Source organism: Lepidochelys kempii, chromosome 9 (genome assembly GCF_965140265.1).
Source record: "Lepidochelys kempii isolate rLepKem1 chromosome 9, rLepKem1.hap2, whole genome shotgun sequence".
NCBI classification, from domain to species: Eukaryota; Metazoa; Chordata; order Testudines; family Cheloniidae; genus Lepidochelys; species Lepidochelys kempii.
The window spans coordinates 52,894,574-52,909,185 of NC_133264.1; the positions used below are offsets into that span (position 1 = coordinate 52,894,574).

At 47.5% G+C, this 14,612-nt stretch overlaps 1 protein-coding gene across 12 annotated transcripts in view; it reads right to left on the reverse strand.

The window, feature by feature from the left end:
• Positions 1 to 14,612, reverse strand: part of EPHB1 (EPH receptor B1) — a 342,358-nt gene that overhangs the window by 259,384 nt on the left and 68,362 nt on the right. For all 12 annotated transcript variants that reach the window (XR_012160842.1, XR_012160837.1, XR_012160843.1 and 9 more), the window contains exon 2: positions 5,004 to 5,068. Coding sequence is in view for 5 of the 12 variants with exons in the window: in XM_073360347.1 (XP_073216448.1) it covers positions 5,004 to 5,068 (65 nt within the window). In the remaining 7 variants the exon portion in view is untranslated. The remainder of the gene's footprint in view (positions 1 to 5,003; positions 5,069 to 14,612) is intronic.

The window sequence follows — 14,612 nt, forward strand, 5'->3', positions numbered from 1 at the left end:
CTCCTTGTGGTTTGTTCTCCTGCGGTTTGTCCTTTCTGCGGTTAAGGACTTCTGGAACAGTTACTGCTTTGGTCTTCTAGTCAGAGCTGCTGGTCCCTCACCACTACTTTCAGCAGAGTCAGATTTCTCTTTCACCGGGTGTGAGCTTGCAGGGAATCCCACACCTCCTTTGCCTCTGATGAAGAGTGCAAGGCCCCAGGGATACACTGCATGTAATGGATCTGGGTAAAACCCACACATAAGAGGTGATGTTTTAGGGTATGTCTATGCTGCATGCTCACTTATGGCAGCACGTAGAGTACCTACAATGCATGCATCTCCCAGCCCAAGTATTAATAGCAGTATAGACTGTGAGGCACTGCTTAGGTGAGTAAAGAAACTCCAGAACCACATGGTATATACCCTCCATGGCTCTCTACACGCCCAAGCAGTGCATCCCCTATCTACACAGCTAGTTTTAGAAGTGTAGTGTCCCCTGGTGTAGTGAGGCTGAATGGCCTCCCTCCAACCAGGGCCTTCCTTTACACTCCCCTTTACACAAGGGACCATTACACTCCCCTTGGAGGGTGGAGCCTAGATCACCCCGCCCCCCTTGCCAGAAGTGCTGGGGTGTGGCTGAAAGTATAAAAGGCAGGCCCTGCAGCACAGTTGGGGACAAGTCTGCGGAGGAGAAGGATGTTCTGCCCGTTCTGCAGTGGCCCACAAGGGAACCTACCCCTGGCTGTTCCTGATCCCCAGACGCCGACGAGGACTGGTCCAGAGTGCATGCCATCGTGTACCCCGAGGAGCCGGAAGAGGCTGGGAGGCCACAGGTACCAACCCCTGGGGAGGCAGGAAGTGGCCCAGGGGCAGCCACAGAGCAGCCGGCTGCAGAGCTCAGCGTGGCTCAGTTGGAGTGTTGCAGCTGGATCCCTGCCAACACAGGAGCAGCCAGTCCTGCCCCTGCCAGGGCCCTGGGTTGGGCGTGGTGGAGTAGGGTGGGCCCGTGTCCCCCTGCCACCCCACTCCGGGATGGCTGACTCCCTACACTGTGCAGGGAAGCTCTAGCCTTGAAGAAGGAGCCTCCCTTACCAGCTAACTTATAGACTGTTTGTTTGTTGGCTGCCTGAGCCCTGCCCAGGGTAAAGCCAGCCCTGGACTGCTTTGCTTGCTGGCAGCCTGAGCCTCCTCAAGCCCAGGCCCCAGCTTACCTATAGACTGTTTGTTTGCTGGCTGCCTGAGCCCCACCCAGGCTAAAGCCAGCCCTGATAGACTGTTTTGTTGCTGGCTGCCTGAGCCTGATCAAGCCCAGGCCCCAGCTCAGTTCTAGACTTTTTGTAAAGACTGACAGCTTGAGCTGCCCAAACCCAGGCTAAAGCCGGACTGTGACAATTGAGTGCCCCATCCTATTGTGGGCTCTTGGCTGTCCTACGGACTCTGGTCCTGTCCAGGCCGGACCGGACTGAGTGGCCTCCCTCTGAGCAGGAGAGCGAGGGACCATTACACCTTGCCAGAGCCTTTCACTGCTGGGGGTAGCTACACACTGCAGTGTGGACACAGCCTGCTTTTCACGGTGGCACATAGCTACACATACCCTTGTACTGCAGTACAAACAGGTTCTTGTTTGGGAGGACCTAGACCTACAACCAGAGTCAACAAATTTCTTTCTGAAAAAAAACAACCAGGAGTCCGGTGGCACCTTAAAGACTAACAGATTTATTTGAGCATAAGCTTTTGTGGGTAAAAACCCCACTTCTTCAGATGCATGGAGTGAAAATTATAGATGCAGACATAAATAGACTGACACATGAAGAGAAGGGAGTTACGTCACAAGTGGAGAACCAGTGTTGACAGGGCTACATCAGGATGGATGTAGCCCACCACCCTCCTAGTCCACTCCCAATAATAGATGAGGAGGTGTCAATTCCAGGGGGAGCAGCTTTGCTCCTGATCGAATTGGCTCTGTCCACATTGGTTCTCCACTTGTGAGGTAACTCCCTTCTCTTCATGGGAAGTCACCCATATGAAAATGCAGACTCAGATACAAAGGTCTACATGCTTTACACATACATAAATCATGCCTGACCAACCAGATTGCCTTCATGATGAGATAACTGGCTCTGTGGATATGGGGAAAGTGCTGGTTGTGATATATCTTGACTTTAGCAAAGCTTTTGATACGATCTCCCACAGTATTTCTTGCCAGCAAGTTACAAATGTATGGATTGGATGAATGGACTATAAGGTGGATAGAAAGTTGGTTAGATTGTTGGGCTGAATGGGTAGTGATCAACGGCTCGATGTCTAGTTGGCAGCCGGTATCAAGCGGAGTAACCCAGGGGTCCGTCCTGGGGCTGGTTTTGTTCAACATCTTTATCAATGATCAGGATGATGGGATTAATTGCAGCCTCAGCAAGTTCGCAGATGACACTAAACTGGGAGGAGAGGTAGATATGGTGGAGGGTAGGGATAGGGTCCAGAATGGCCAAAAGAAATCTGATGAGGTTCAACAAAGACAAGTGCAGAGCCCTGCACTGAGGAAGGAAGAATCCCACACACTGCTACAGGGTGGGGACCTACTGGCTAAGTAGCAGTTCTGCAGAAAAGGACCTTGGGATTACAGTGGATGAGAAACTGGATTTGAGTCAGCAGTGTGCCCTCATTACCAAGAAAGTCAATGGCATATTGGGCTGTATTAGTAGGAGCATTGGCAGCAGATCGAGGGAAGTGATTATTCCCTCTATTCAGCACTGGTGAGGACACACCTGGAATATTGTGTCGAGTTTTGGTCCCCCACTACAGAAGGGATGTGGACAAATTGGAGAGTCCAGCGGAGGGCAACGAAAATGATTAGAGGTCTGGGGCACATGACTTACGAGGAGAGGCTAAGGGAACTGGGCTTATTTAGTCTGCAGAAGAGAAGAATGAGCGGGGATTTGATAGCAGCCTTCAACTACCTGAAGGGGGGTTCCAAAGAGGATGGAGCTTGGGTGTTCTCAGTGGTGACAGATGACAGAACAAGGAGCAATGATCTCAAGTTGCAGTGCGGGAGGTTTAGGTTGGATATTAGCAAACACTATTTCACTAGGAGGGTGGTGAAGCACTGGAATGTGTTACCCAGCGAGGTGGCGGAATCTCCTTCCTTTGAAGTTTTTAAGGTCAGGCTTGACAAAGCCCTGGCTGAGATGATTTAGTTGGTGCTGGTCCTGCTTTGAGCAGGGGATTGGACTAGATGACCTCCTGAGGTCTCTTCCAACCCTAATCTTCTATGATTCTATGATAAATTAAGGTGAAACACGTCTTGTGCTAACCAGAGTTATCTATTCAGAAGAAAAAAAATAAGACTGCAGTTGCCAGCCTTAAGGAGGTCAAAAAGAGTGAGTCAGCTGTCCAAAAACAGTTCAAGCCAATCATGAAGCAGATCATTAAATTGGTTTGCCTTCTAGTTTTCCTCTTTACGGATGAAGACATCCCACACACACTGGTGGTGGGGGATGATTTCAGATAGACAAACCCAGTCCAGGACGTACACCCAAATAGGCAGTCTTCTTCTTTCTATGGGAGGGTACCTTGTGCCCTTCTCCTAACCAGAGATGGGGAAGCTGTTGTTCTGTCTCAGCGCTATCCAGCTCCCATTGTGTCCTCTAGCACTTCCCTCCCCAGGCTCCTGCTCCATCTCAGTCTCCTACCCAGTATCCCCCGCCCCCGCCCATTTCATCACCTCCTCTTCAATCTGCTGCCCCCTAATATCATCCTTCCCTTTCCCCTCACTCTCACCCCATTCCACTGTCTCCAACACATTCTCCCTGCCTTCTCCCCAGTTTCCCAGCCCCCCCCCAACACACACACACACTTTCCCCAGTTTATGAGTCAACATTGCCTCCCACAGAAAAACAGGTTCTAATGCTCACAAGCTGTATATGAGCCAGGGCTGAGTACACAACGGTTACTGCTGTGCAGTTTTCTACATAGTTAATGCACCAACAGACTCTGACTCATTGCCTTGCAAAATGCTTTGGAATGCCATGGCTATGGGCGGAAGGTGGTACAGTTCAAAAATCAAACCCCTCTCTTCCACTCTGCAGCTGTTTCTGAAAGCTAACCACTTCCTGGCAGCGTGCTGTGCCTCATCAGAATGTGAGTTGAGTGGAGGCTGATGCCATCTGAGAGTGAGTAGGCAAAAGCGCCATGCACAGAACAAATTTCCAGCAGAGGGGATAGATCATTGACTGGAAACATGACAAGCAGTTCCTAACCTGCCCCTGCTGCATGTCATGGCTAGGAATTTGTGGTGGGTTTGCAACTGGAGAGGGAGAGTCGGTGGAGTGACTTTCCACTGGGGAGTCAGGCTCAGAGAGTGGCTTTGCCCAGCTGTCCAAGTGTAATTTAACCCTTGCCATATGACACTGAGGTGCCCGCCCAATGTTCCTGCCTTTGGAAGGGAGGCTGGTGATTCACAGATAAGACACTGCTGGGATAGAGAAGTGTGGTTGGCTTTATATATTAAATGAAATGTGAAATTTGGGTTATTCATAGATGCTAAGACTAGAAAGTACACACCCCTGACTAACATAAGTTTCACCGACAAAAGTACCAGTGTGGACAGTGCTATGTCACCAGGAGATGCTCTCTCACCAACACAGCTACCGCCGCTTCCTTGCGAGGTGGTTTAATGATGCCAGCAGGAGAACTCTCCCATAGAGCGGCTACACAGGAAATCTTACAACGGCGCAGCTGCAGCGGTGCAGCTGTAAGGGCCGTGGTACAGACATAGTATTAATCTAACATCCTGCATAACACAGGCCGTAGAACTTCCCTCAAAACACTTCCTGTGTGTGTAAAGATGGTGGTGAGTATTTTTGCTGATGCTGTTTGGCGAGTATTTTTGTCGTGAGCAAAAGGCAGTCTTCACCACGCAGAAAGGACTCAGGAGTTTTTAAAATCAGCATTTCTTGAAAATGACTGTAAAGCCTGCAAGACCTGATAAACATGCAAAAAGCCAGCAATTTGACACATCCACTTACCCCTGAAGGAGGGTTTGCAGTCCAGCCCAGCTCAGCTGTAGCCGTCCGGGTATCCATCAAGGTTTCTGAGGAGCACACACAAGAGGATCAAAACAAAATGAATTACTAGGGACTCCAAATAATAGACTGAAATTACAAACACACTGTAAACCTATTTGGTATCTGATTCAGCACCCATTGTAATGACTAGCACTCTCTTTGGCTTTGATGGTGCAGGATCAGGTCCTGGGAGCTCTTCCGAAATAATGCAGTGGATCCCTTTTTACACTGAACAGTTTCTGAAGCCCACATTCTTAATGCAATCTACACCAGCAGTGAGAATCTCCTGTTTCTCCAGCAAGACTCCCATAGAAGTCAATTGGATTTATTTCAGCATAAAGCCTCAAGACCCTGGCCTACAAGTGAGTGAGTCACAAGCACCCCTTTAGACTACAATGTGACAGCCCTGAAACAGGAAAATAATGTTACCCATAAAAATGGTTGTGTGGAGTTGTAAAAAGGTACCTATATTAAGGCCTGGCTAAAAAGCACTAACTCCTGGCTGCAGATTTCATTTTGCTCCTTGAATTGTTACAATAGAGGACAAGTCCAGGGATGGAGGGGTGAGGGTGGGACCTCAACTTCAGTCACAGATACAATCTCTGCTCCCAGTGATCAAGAGATTGAGCATGGCCAGTTCTACAGTCCTGGTGTGAAGTTGCTGACAGCTGGGTGCTTTGATCAACAGCATTGGATGTCCTGTTTTATGGACTGGCAGCTGTTCCATATACCAAGTTGTTGCATGCATTCATTATCCCCGTCATGGCTAGGGGGGAGTCAGATCAATGAATAGTGAGTAATATCACTGCAGTAGGATTTCTGTTTCGGTTTTTGGGGGGAGGATTTTTGCAAAACATTAAGATGCAATACAGATAATATTTTCCCTGCCCTCCTTTTATAAGAAAAAAACTTACAACATATACAGACAGATGAGGAAAATCTTCCAGGTTTTATTTATTTCTTTTCAGTCAGGCAGACACCAAGATTAATTTGCTTGGATCCTGCATCTCTACCAAATGCGAAAGAAATGTGTCCCTCACGTCTGGTCTAGCTGACTGTCTGGTCAACCCCCAAACCTATGAATGTTGGTGTTTTCCTTTACAGCCCAGATACCACCTGGGTGCCTAAAAAGGGAGCACTTTTGTCCCAGGAAAGTTACTATTTCAATGTAGTAGGAAAGTGAGGAAGTGAATGCTGGAAAGATAAACATGTGGTGCTGGAAAGATAAATGGCCTGGAAATAAAATCAGTACAACTAAAAGAATATAGTAAATGCTGCCAAACTGTTGTGTTTAATCCCTCCATCAACATTCCAGAAATCACAAGTGGGAAATGAGGAACTCTTATTAGTCTTTCCACCCATCCTTTGCCACTACTCAGGGACATAAGGCTAGAAGACTTCAGCCAGGACCCTCCACCCAGTTTCTCTTGATTAATGTTCTACATTCTTTCTTTTATCAGCAGCATTGACTAGCAGCATTTGACATGGCTCCTTCAGAGACTGAAGTGGGGTTTAGCAGCGGAGATGAGGCATTCCACCTCGATTCAAAGTATAAACAGGGTTCAAAAGTTAGTGGGGAAAATCTACAATTCTCACCAGTGTTAGGACTCTCCTTGTAACTATTGCTCTAAGATATTTACATAGCCTGTCACCACAGTATCTGTATGCTTCACGCTCTTCGTGTCTTGTTCCACACAACCACCTGTGAGATAGGACAGTGCTATTACCCTGACTTCACGGGTGAGGAACTGAGCACAGAGAGGCTAAGTGACTTACACTGTGGCAGAGCAGGGAATTAAACCTGGGTCTCCTACACCTGACACTAGCGACCTAAACAATGGCCCATCCTTGCTGTCCCTGCTGGAGTATGACACTGGCTGTCGCCCTGCCACTCACCTTCCATAGGTCCTCCATCTACTTAAATAAGGAAAGAAGTGGACACTGTCAAATCACAGAAGTTTTCTCCCTTTGGGCCTCTCGTGGCAAACCCAAGAGTTACAGCTGTTAGCAGCCTTACCAAAAAATCCACTCTTAAAATGGCATGAGTCATGGTGAAGTTGTGAGACATCTGGAAAATGGGAGACACACAACAACTCTGAGGATGTATGTTGTGTGTGCGGAGGAGGGGTGGCAATCAGTACCAAAAATGGGGAGTGGGAACCACCACCTCACACAGGCCTACTCGGGGCAGTGATGGGGAGATAAGAACAGGAGGTATAACAGTGGGGATGGCAACACCATTAGAGAGAAAGGAGGGTGGGGAAGAGAGTGCTCCGGGAAGTGGGCAATGAGAAACAACGTTGGGAGAGAGACAGAGATTGGGGAAAAAGAGCCTAGAAAACTGAAGGTAAACATATGTCTGTAGGGCCACATTCAGATCCTCTCCCTCAAGTTGGGAAGCACCTTACTCTATCAGTAGTCCCTCTCAAGTCATCAGGCTGCTTAAGTAGCAGAGTGCTGTTTTACACAGGGGCGGGGCGGGGTGAGACCTGGCTTTGTAGTTAAGATGCTGCTGTGGGACCTAGGTGACTTGGTTCAGTTCCTTGCTTCTGTAACTGGGCAAGTCACTTCACTGCTGACTCAGATGAGTACCTGTAAAATGAAGACACCGCTCCCTTCCTCCTATGCTTTGAATAAGCAAGAGACAGAGAGACTAAGTTCTTCAGGGCAGAGCCCATCTGTGTATGGGCAATGTTTCATGCAATGGGACCTTCAGGCATTATTGCACTAGAAACACCACCATTCAAATGGGGAAGGGTATCAGAATCTGGCCCGTAAGGGGTAACACGAGCCTAAACAGGAAAAAAGGAGAAATTTTTAAGAGGCTGAAGCATTAGGGTTAATAACAGTCAACGAAAAGGAATGAAGAAAGAGATATCAAGAGGTAAAAGAAAGAGTGGGAAATAGAAAAGGGAAGAAGAGAAATGCAAGGGGATTCGAGTCATTTGTTTATAGAAAGTCAGCTTCATCCAACACATCTGGGCCATAGTGTAATGTTTGTTACAAACAATCGTGGAGCACTATGTTGCGATCCCTCTCAGCACACTTCCATTCACTCACCTCCCCTGAGAAATGCCACTTGAGTATTTGGCAGCTACAGATCCTGGGCTTCCAAGCTCCTTATGTGTATCTGTTAACTCCAATAAATATGCAGTTCCACTGGCCTTAGTCCTTAAACACACTTTGTTATATACACAGCTCATCTTTAAGCCTTTCTACAAAGAGGGTTCTTAGTTGAGGCAGGCCCTCTATTGGGCAATCACCACGAATCTGATTTCTTTCCTTGCACACATACCTCTAGAAAGACTGTCATATACCCCATTAAGAAGCCATTAATCCTTATTGGAGTCCTTCAAAGAAATAGTTTGACATGCCAGTTCATACGTTAACGTGCAGAAGTGATACTCATGACCATAGACCCTCCCACCATCCAAGCAGAGAACTCTGCCTATCTCAGCACTTCTCACTGTAGTATCCAAGTGCCTCAGAATTAGGGGCTTTTATCTTCATAACAGCCCTGTGAGATAGGGAGGTATGCGCCCCATTTTACAGATGGGCAATGTAAGCACAGGCTGGATTAAAATTCCTTGCCCAAGGTCATACAGGAAGTCTGTGGCTGAGCTGTGAATTGAACTCTGGTCTCCTGAGTCTCTATCCACTAGTACAACCTCCCAACTCTGCAATAACTAAGGAAATGAATAACCACCCCCTCATATCAGCAAAGATTGTTCTAGTTTACCCATAATTCATCTTTCTTTAATATATAGGCTTGCTGTGTTCAATTACAGGAAAGGCACTTTTAACAAGTGTTTATTTAGAAAAGATTTTCACTCCATCATCTCTCTTCCTGTACATCAGTTCGGTGCACTTATAACTTGCTTCCCTGGAGTGCTTTTCTTGGCTGTGCTCTGACACCAGGAATGTACTTTTGATAACTTCAGCCAGTAAGGTGCTTCCTTTGCACTGATTTCTGCAGTTCCCTGGCTGTTGTAACTTGGCAGTGTTCTGTGCCATTCAGAACAGTTGACTCGTGAAGTTACGAAAAAAAAATCCCTGTTAACAAATATGTTTTGCCCATCAAGTCTGCAGTGACAAGGGGGAGGTTTGCATCCTCTTCCTCCAAGCTCGACTTTCTTATCTATGCCGCAGTGCATGACTGCGAGACACAAGGGGATTAGTGTTAGCAGCAGCAGCCGTCTGTCACACAGCTCTGCTCTAACATGACAAATGAGTGTTTGGTTCTATTACTGCCGGGTTCTTTCCTTTAGTCTCCTCAGACCTATTCATTCATGGCGGATGAAAAGCTCCTGCAGACAGTGGATTAGAGGCTAACCTCTAGCAGGCCTCTCCAAGAGATTTGGGGGTGGGGAGATGTTACCTGGTCACAGGTCACACATGTGGCAAATTACACAGCTCTCAGCTTGAAAAACCCACAGTTGTGGAATTTTTAACTAGGGAAGGGGTGAAGTTTCCAAGTGACGAGGGTTCCCTTGTGGTGACCAAACTCAGTTCTGGAGGGGACAGTCTTTCTGCCTGTTTCAGGGCATAGCTTGGGGTAGAGAGAGGGCAGAGTCTTCTTAACCCGCCCCTTCTTTTGTACATACATAACTCCTAGGACAAGAGCTTCTGCTTAGTGAAGAGACAGCCAACATCCCCATGCTCAGTGAGGAGTGGTTTGCTCTCAGCAAGAAGTGATGCAGCAGCCGGGGAGCATTGCCGGGAAGACAGCTTTGCTAGGCATGCTGAGAGGCGAAATGTTCCATGTGGATGCCCTAGAGTTTGACAGATTGCAGCCCAGCCCTTTCTGCCATTCCTGACCCCCATGTCACACACATACAGTCCTGCCAACTGACCATTTTTCTCCAGATCCACTCATCTTGCTAAGATTGCCCATATTCCAACAGTCCGTTACTTTACCTGGCAGCACAGTAATGGGGCAGTGCCATTTAGAAGGGAAAGGGCACAGATTCCTCCCCCCTGCCAGACCCTTCTCTTCCTCCCTCAGGTGCCCCCACCACCACCAGGGGTAGGCTGCCCCCTCAGCCCATGAGCCACTACACCTATCCCCTCCAAGTCTGAGTGGCATTGCGACTTGGCACAAACCTGAGCAGTGCAGTGACCCTGCACACCAGGCCATAATACCACTCACTTAGAATTTCGCTCAACCAGTCCTATTCCCCATTCCTCTCCTCTTTTCCCCAACCCTCCTCCGCCACATCATGAGGAAGGATGGCTGGACACTCAGGTTTGGCTCAGCCAAAGCATGGTCAGTCCTTCCCTCCTCCACCACCTCCCTCCCCCAGAACCCACCCCCATCCCCCGGTCTACCTTCTGATTTCTCTCAATGTGTTGTGCAACAAATAATAAAGAACGGTTTTTAAACAATTGTGACTTTATTTCCTTTCTTATATATAGTGGGCGGGTAACTTCAAGAGAAACTGTCACACTGTACCCTGTCCAGTCATGAAACTGGCTTTCAAAGCTTCTCTGATGCGCAGCGCACCCTGCTGTGCTCTTCTAATCACCCTGTTGTCTGGCTGTGCGAAATTGGCTGCCAGGTGAGTTGCTTCAACCTCCCACCCCACCATAAATGTCTCCCCCTTACTCTCACAGATATTGTGGAGCACCCAACAAGCAGCAATTACAATTGGAATATTGGTTGTGTTGAGATCCAAACGAGTCAATAAACTGCGCCAGCACACTTTCAAATGTCCCAACGCACATTCTACCACCATTCTGCACTTGCTCAGCCTATAGTTGAACCAGTCCTTACTAATGTCCAGGGTGCCTGTGTACGGCTTCATGAGCCATGGCATTAAGGGGTAGGCTAGGTCCCCAAGGATAACTATTGGCATTTCAACATCCCCAACAGTAATTTTCTGGTCTGGGAAGTAAGTCCCTTCCTGCAGCTGTTCAAACAGACCAGAGTTCCTGAAGGTGCGAGTGTCATGCACCTTTCCCGGCCATCCCACGTTGATGTCGGTGAAACATCCCTTGCGATCCACCAGTGCTTGCAGCACCATGGAAAAGTACCACTTGCAGTTTATGTACTGGCCGCCCTGGTGTTCCGGGGCCAAGATAGCTATATGCGTTCCGTCTATCGCCCCGCCACAGTTAGGGAACCCCAGAGCATTAAAGGCATCCACAATGGTCTGCACATTTCCCAAAGTCACTACCCTTGATAGCAGCTGGTCAATGATTGTGTTGGCTACTTGCAGCACAGCAGCCCCCACAGTAGATTTGCCCACTCCAAACTGATTCCCAACTGACCGGTAGCCGTCGGGCGTTGCAAGCTTCCACAGGGCTATGGCCACTCACTTCTCAACTGTGAGAGCTGCTCTCATTTTGGTGTCTTTGCACTTCAGGGCAGGGGACAGCAAGTCACAAAGTTCCATGAAAGTGGCCTATGCATACGAAAGTTTCGCAGCCACTGGGAATCATCCCAGACCTGCAACACTATGCGGTCCCACCAGTCTGTGCTTGTTTCCCGGGCCCAGAATTGGTGTTCCATGGCATGAACCTGGCCCAACACCACCATGATCTCCCAATCGCCACATGCCGTGCTTCTAGGAACGTCTGTGTCCATGTCCTCATCACTATGGTAATTGTGCTGTCATTTGCTTCCTCGCCCGGTTTTGCAGGTACTGCACATACTACTGGATAATGCGCAAGGTATTTACAATGGTCAAAACTGCAGCGGAGATCTGAGTGGGCTCCATGCTTGCTGTACTATGGCGCCTGCATGGGTAATCCTGGAAAAAGGGCGCAAAACGTAGGAGAGCAGAGTGGCAGCGGAAGAGGTACTGTTCGGTTCACGATAGCCGAAAAAAGGCGGGAAATGGTTGTCTTCTGTAGCTTTCATAGAGGCAGGAGCCCAGGACAGACAACATGGAGAAGCGGGAGAGCAGAGTTGGCGGCAGAAGCTGTACTGCTCGGTTCACGATGGCCGAGCAGAGTTGGCAGTGGAAGAGGTCAATGAGGAAGAGAAAGAGTAGATACTTATAGAGATTACATAGAAAGACGAGAGAAAATGCAAGGTGGATTCATAGTACCAGGAGAGAAGCAGTGCACCGTACTACACCATCTGCTGAAAGCAGTATGGCATCTGCATGCCAAAAAGGCGCGAAACAATTGTCTGCTGTAGCTTTCACGGCGGGAGGAGCGACTGACGACACACACCCAGAAACATTCGCGAGAATGTTTTGCTCCATCATGCACTGGGAGCTTAACCCAGAATTCCAGTGGGCGGTGGGGACTGCGGGAACTGTGGGATAGCTACCCACATTGCACCGCTCCGACATTCGATGCTAGCCTTGGTACTGTGGACGCACTCCGCCAAATTCACACGCTTTAGTGGGGACACACAAGACCAAATGTATAAAGTCGCTTCAGAAAATTAGAATATAATAATTTTGAAATTATTTCATACTGTAGACATACCCTCAGTATCCACTTTGCAGAAAGGGTGGAGCAAAGTGGCAGGCAGGTGTTTGCCTATGCCTCTTGGAGTCACAAGGGAACAGGACTGTTTAAAATAGGGATAGACACTCAAAAAGAAGCAGGCAAGACATTTTGCTTGATTATTTTGTATCAGATATGTAGTCAAGGAGGTGCAATATGTTAATAAAGGAAATATCCAAAGCTTAGATCGTACCAAAACGATCGCTATGAGAGACAGCCTGAACAAAACAAAAACTCCACAGTCAACCACTAGAGTGAGTTAATGTGCTAAGCAGGTAAGAGCTCTTGCATATCTTGTCCTTCCAGAATATACATATCTGCAAATTGTAGGAAAGCCATGGATTATTTTCCTGGTTTACCTACCCAAAACACATTACAATAAATGCTGAGAAAAAGAATTAAATAAATGAGCAGAAAATAAAGCATGAAAATCCAAGTTTTGTCCGGCTATACACAACCAGTTCTCATCAACCGGACATTTCCTTTTCATTTGGTTTTTCAGGGGATCTTCACAAATCTCTACAGGGCAGGTTTACTTGATCTCCCTCTGAGCTGCAGATGTGCGCTCATTATATGGAGGCCATTAGCATAGCCTACAAATCCCTTTCCATTGTATTTAACAGGGCTGAGGTACTGGAAACATCAAGGTAAAATAAAAAGGTAACCAAATCAAGGAAACCCTGAAACATCAAATGCTATATTGTTACAATGAATGTAATCAATGTAAAGAAATGTGTTGGAATCAATCTTATCACACCCCTAAAACGTTATTTTGTACTGGTATTACACAGAGGACCCAATCAGAGATTAGACTCCCATTGTATATACAATGCCTACTACAACAAAAAGTTAGTCATTAACCCCAAAGAATTTAGAATCTAAGCAAACATTAGGCACATTTAAATATCCATCTGGGTAGATTTCTATTTCTGGTCCATAGTTATACTAGAAGTGTTAATGGTACTCTGTATAAACTAATAATTTGTTGTAGATTATTAATAACATGGTTATCTTGCTTTGGGTGTATCAGAAATAGTTATATAGCAGTTATACGTATTATTAACATTACTTCATTCTTAAGACTGAAAAATGACAAACCCTTGACATGCATATCAATGCAAGGCTGAGCTACTGTATTTGTCATTCTATACCTCCTAGAACGGATTCATATGAGACTGATGACGTTCTGAGTCATGTCATACAAGCTACAGCAGCTTTAAGTCAAATGGGACAACCCTCTACAGTAAGGTTTTGCCCTTCACTGTAGGAACTTCAGATTCTAGTGTTCGGTGAGTCTCATTGGATATGTTCTATAAGTCAATTTTCTAGTCTAGGTGAGGTGTGTCTCCTGGTGGGCCTGACACACCCTGTGCTGCTATTCCAGCTAGATTTTATCCATGTGCAGGCACACTCATTTTCCTTCACTTCAGGTTTCGGTTCTCCAGTGGGACCTATCTGGGGCAAGTGTTTTTGAGGTTTTATTGTGCACCTGGATCCAGCTCCCTGCCCATTATCCATCAGTGAACCTCAAAGAGCTCCAGAGGTTCATTGCAGAGTAGCGTCCAGAAGGCTACAGTGGTTAGTCAAAGCTTCTTGGAATTACTCAGACTCTGAAGGGCCGTGTCGCTTCCCCGAACACCCCATGCCCTGCCTTTGTGCTAAGCAGACTTTGCTACCCACAGGGTCGCTGGAGGCTCAAGGGAAGGCTATTTGCTGAGTCCCTCATCACAGAGAGGCTCCACTGCCCTCTCACCGCAGCATGAAGCGGCATCAGAACCACGACTGTAGACAGCCCTTCTGAACTCCACACTCCGTCACTTCCCTACTTGTCGACTCCAGGATAGTCCTAGATGTTGAGAAATGTGCCACTACCTGGGAACTTTCTGTGCTCTGGGCATGTCACTAGCCGGGTTAGCCCAAAGGGCAGAGGCAGCAGGCTAAAGAGATCACTCCAGTAAACAGTGGTAAAGAGAAGGGAACAAGCTAACTGCAAACCCTGCTCAGACCTCAGGAAAATATTTGGCTTCAATTTGGCACCAGGGCTGGCTGAAGATCTGGGTCAGTTCTTTTGTCTACATTTTCCTGCTTGCCCATCCCTGTTTCCCCCTC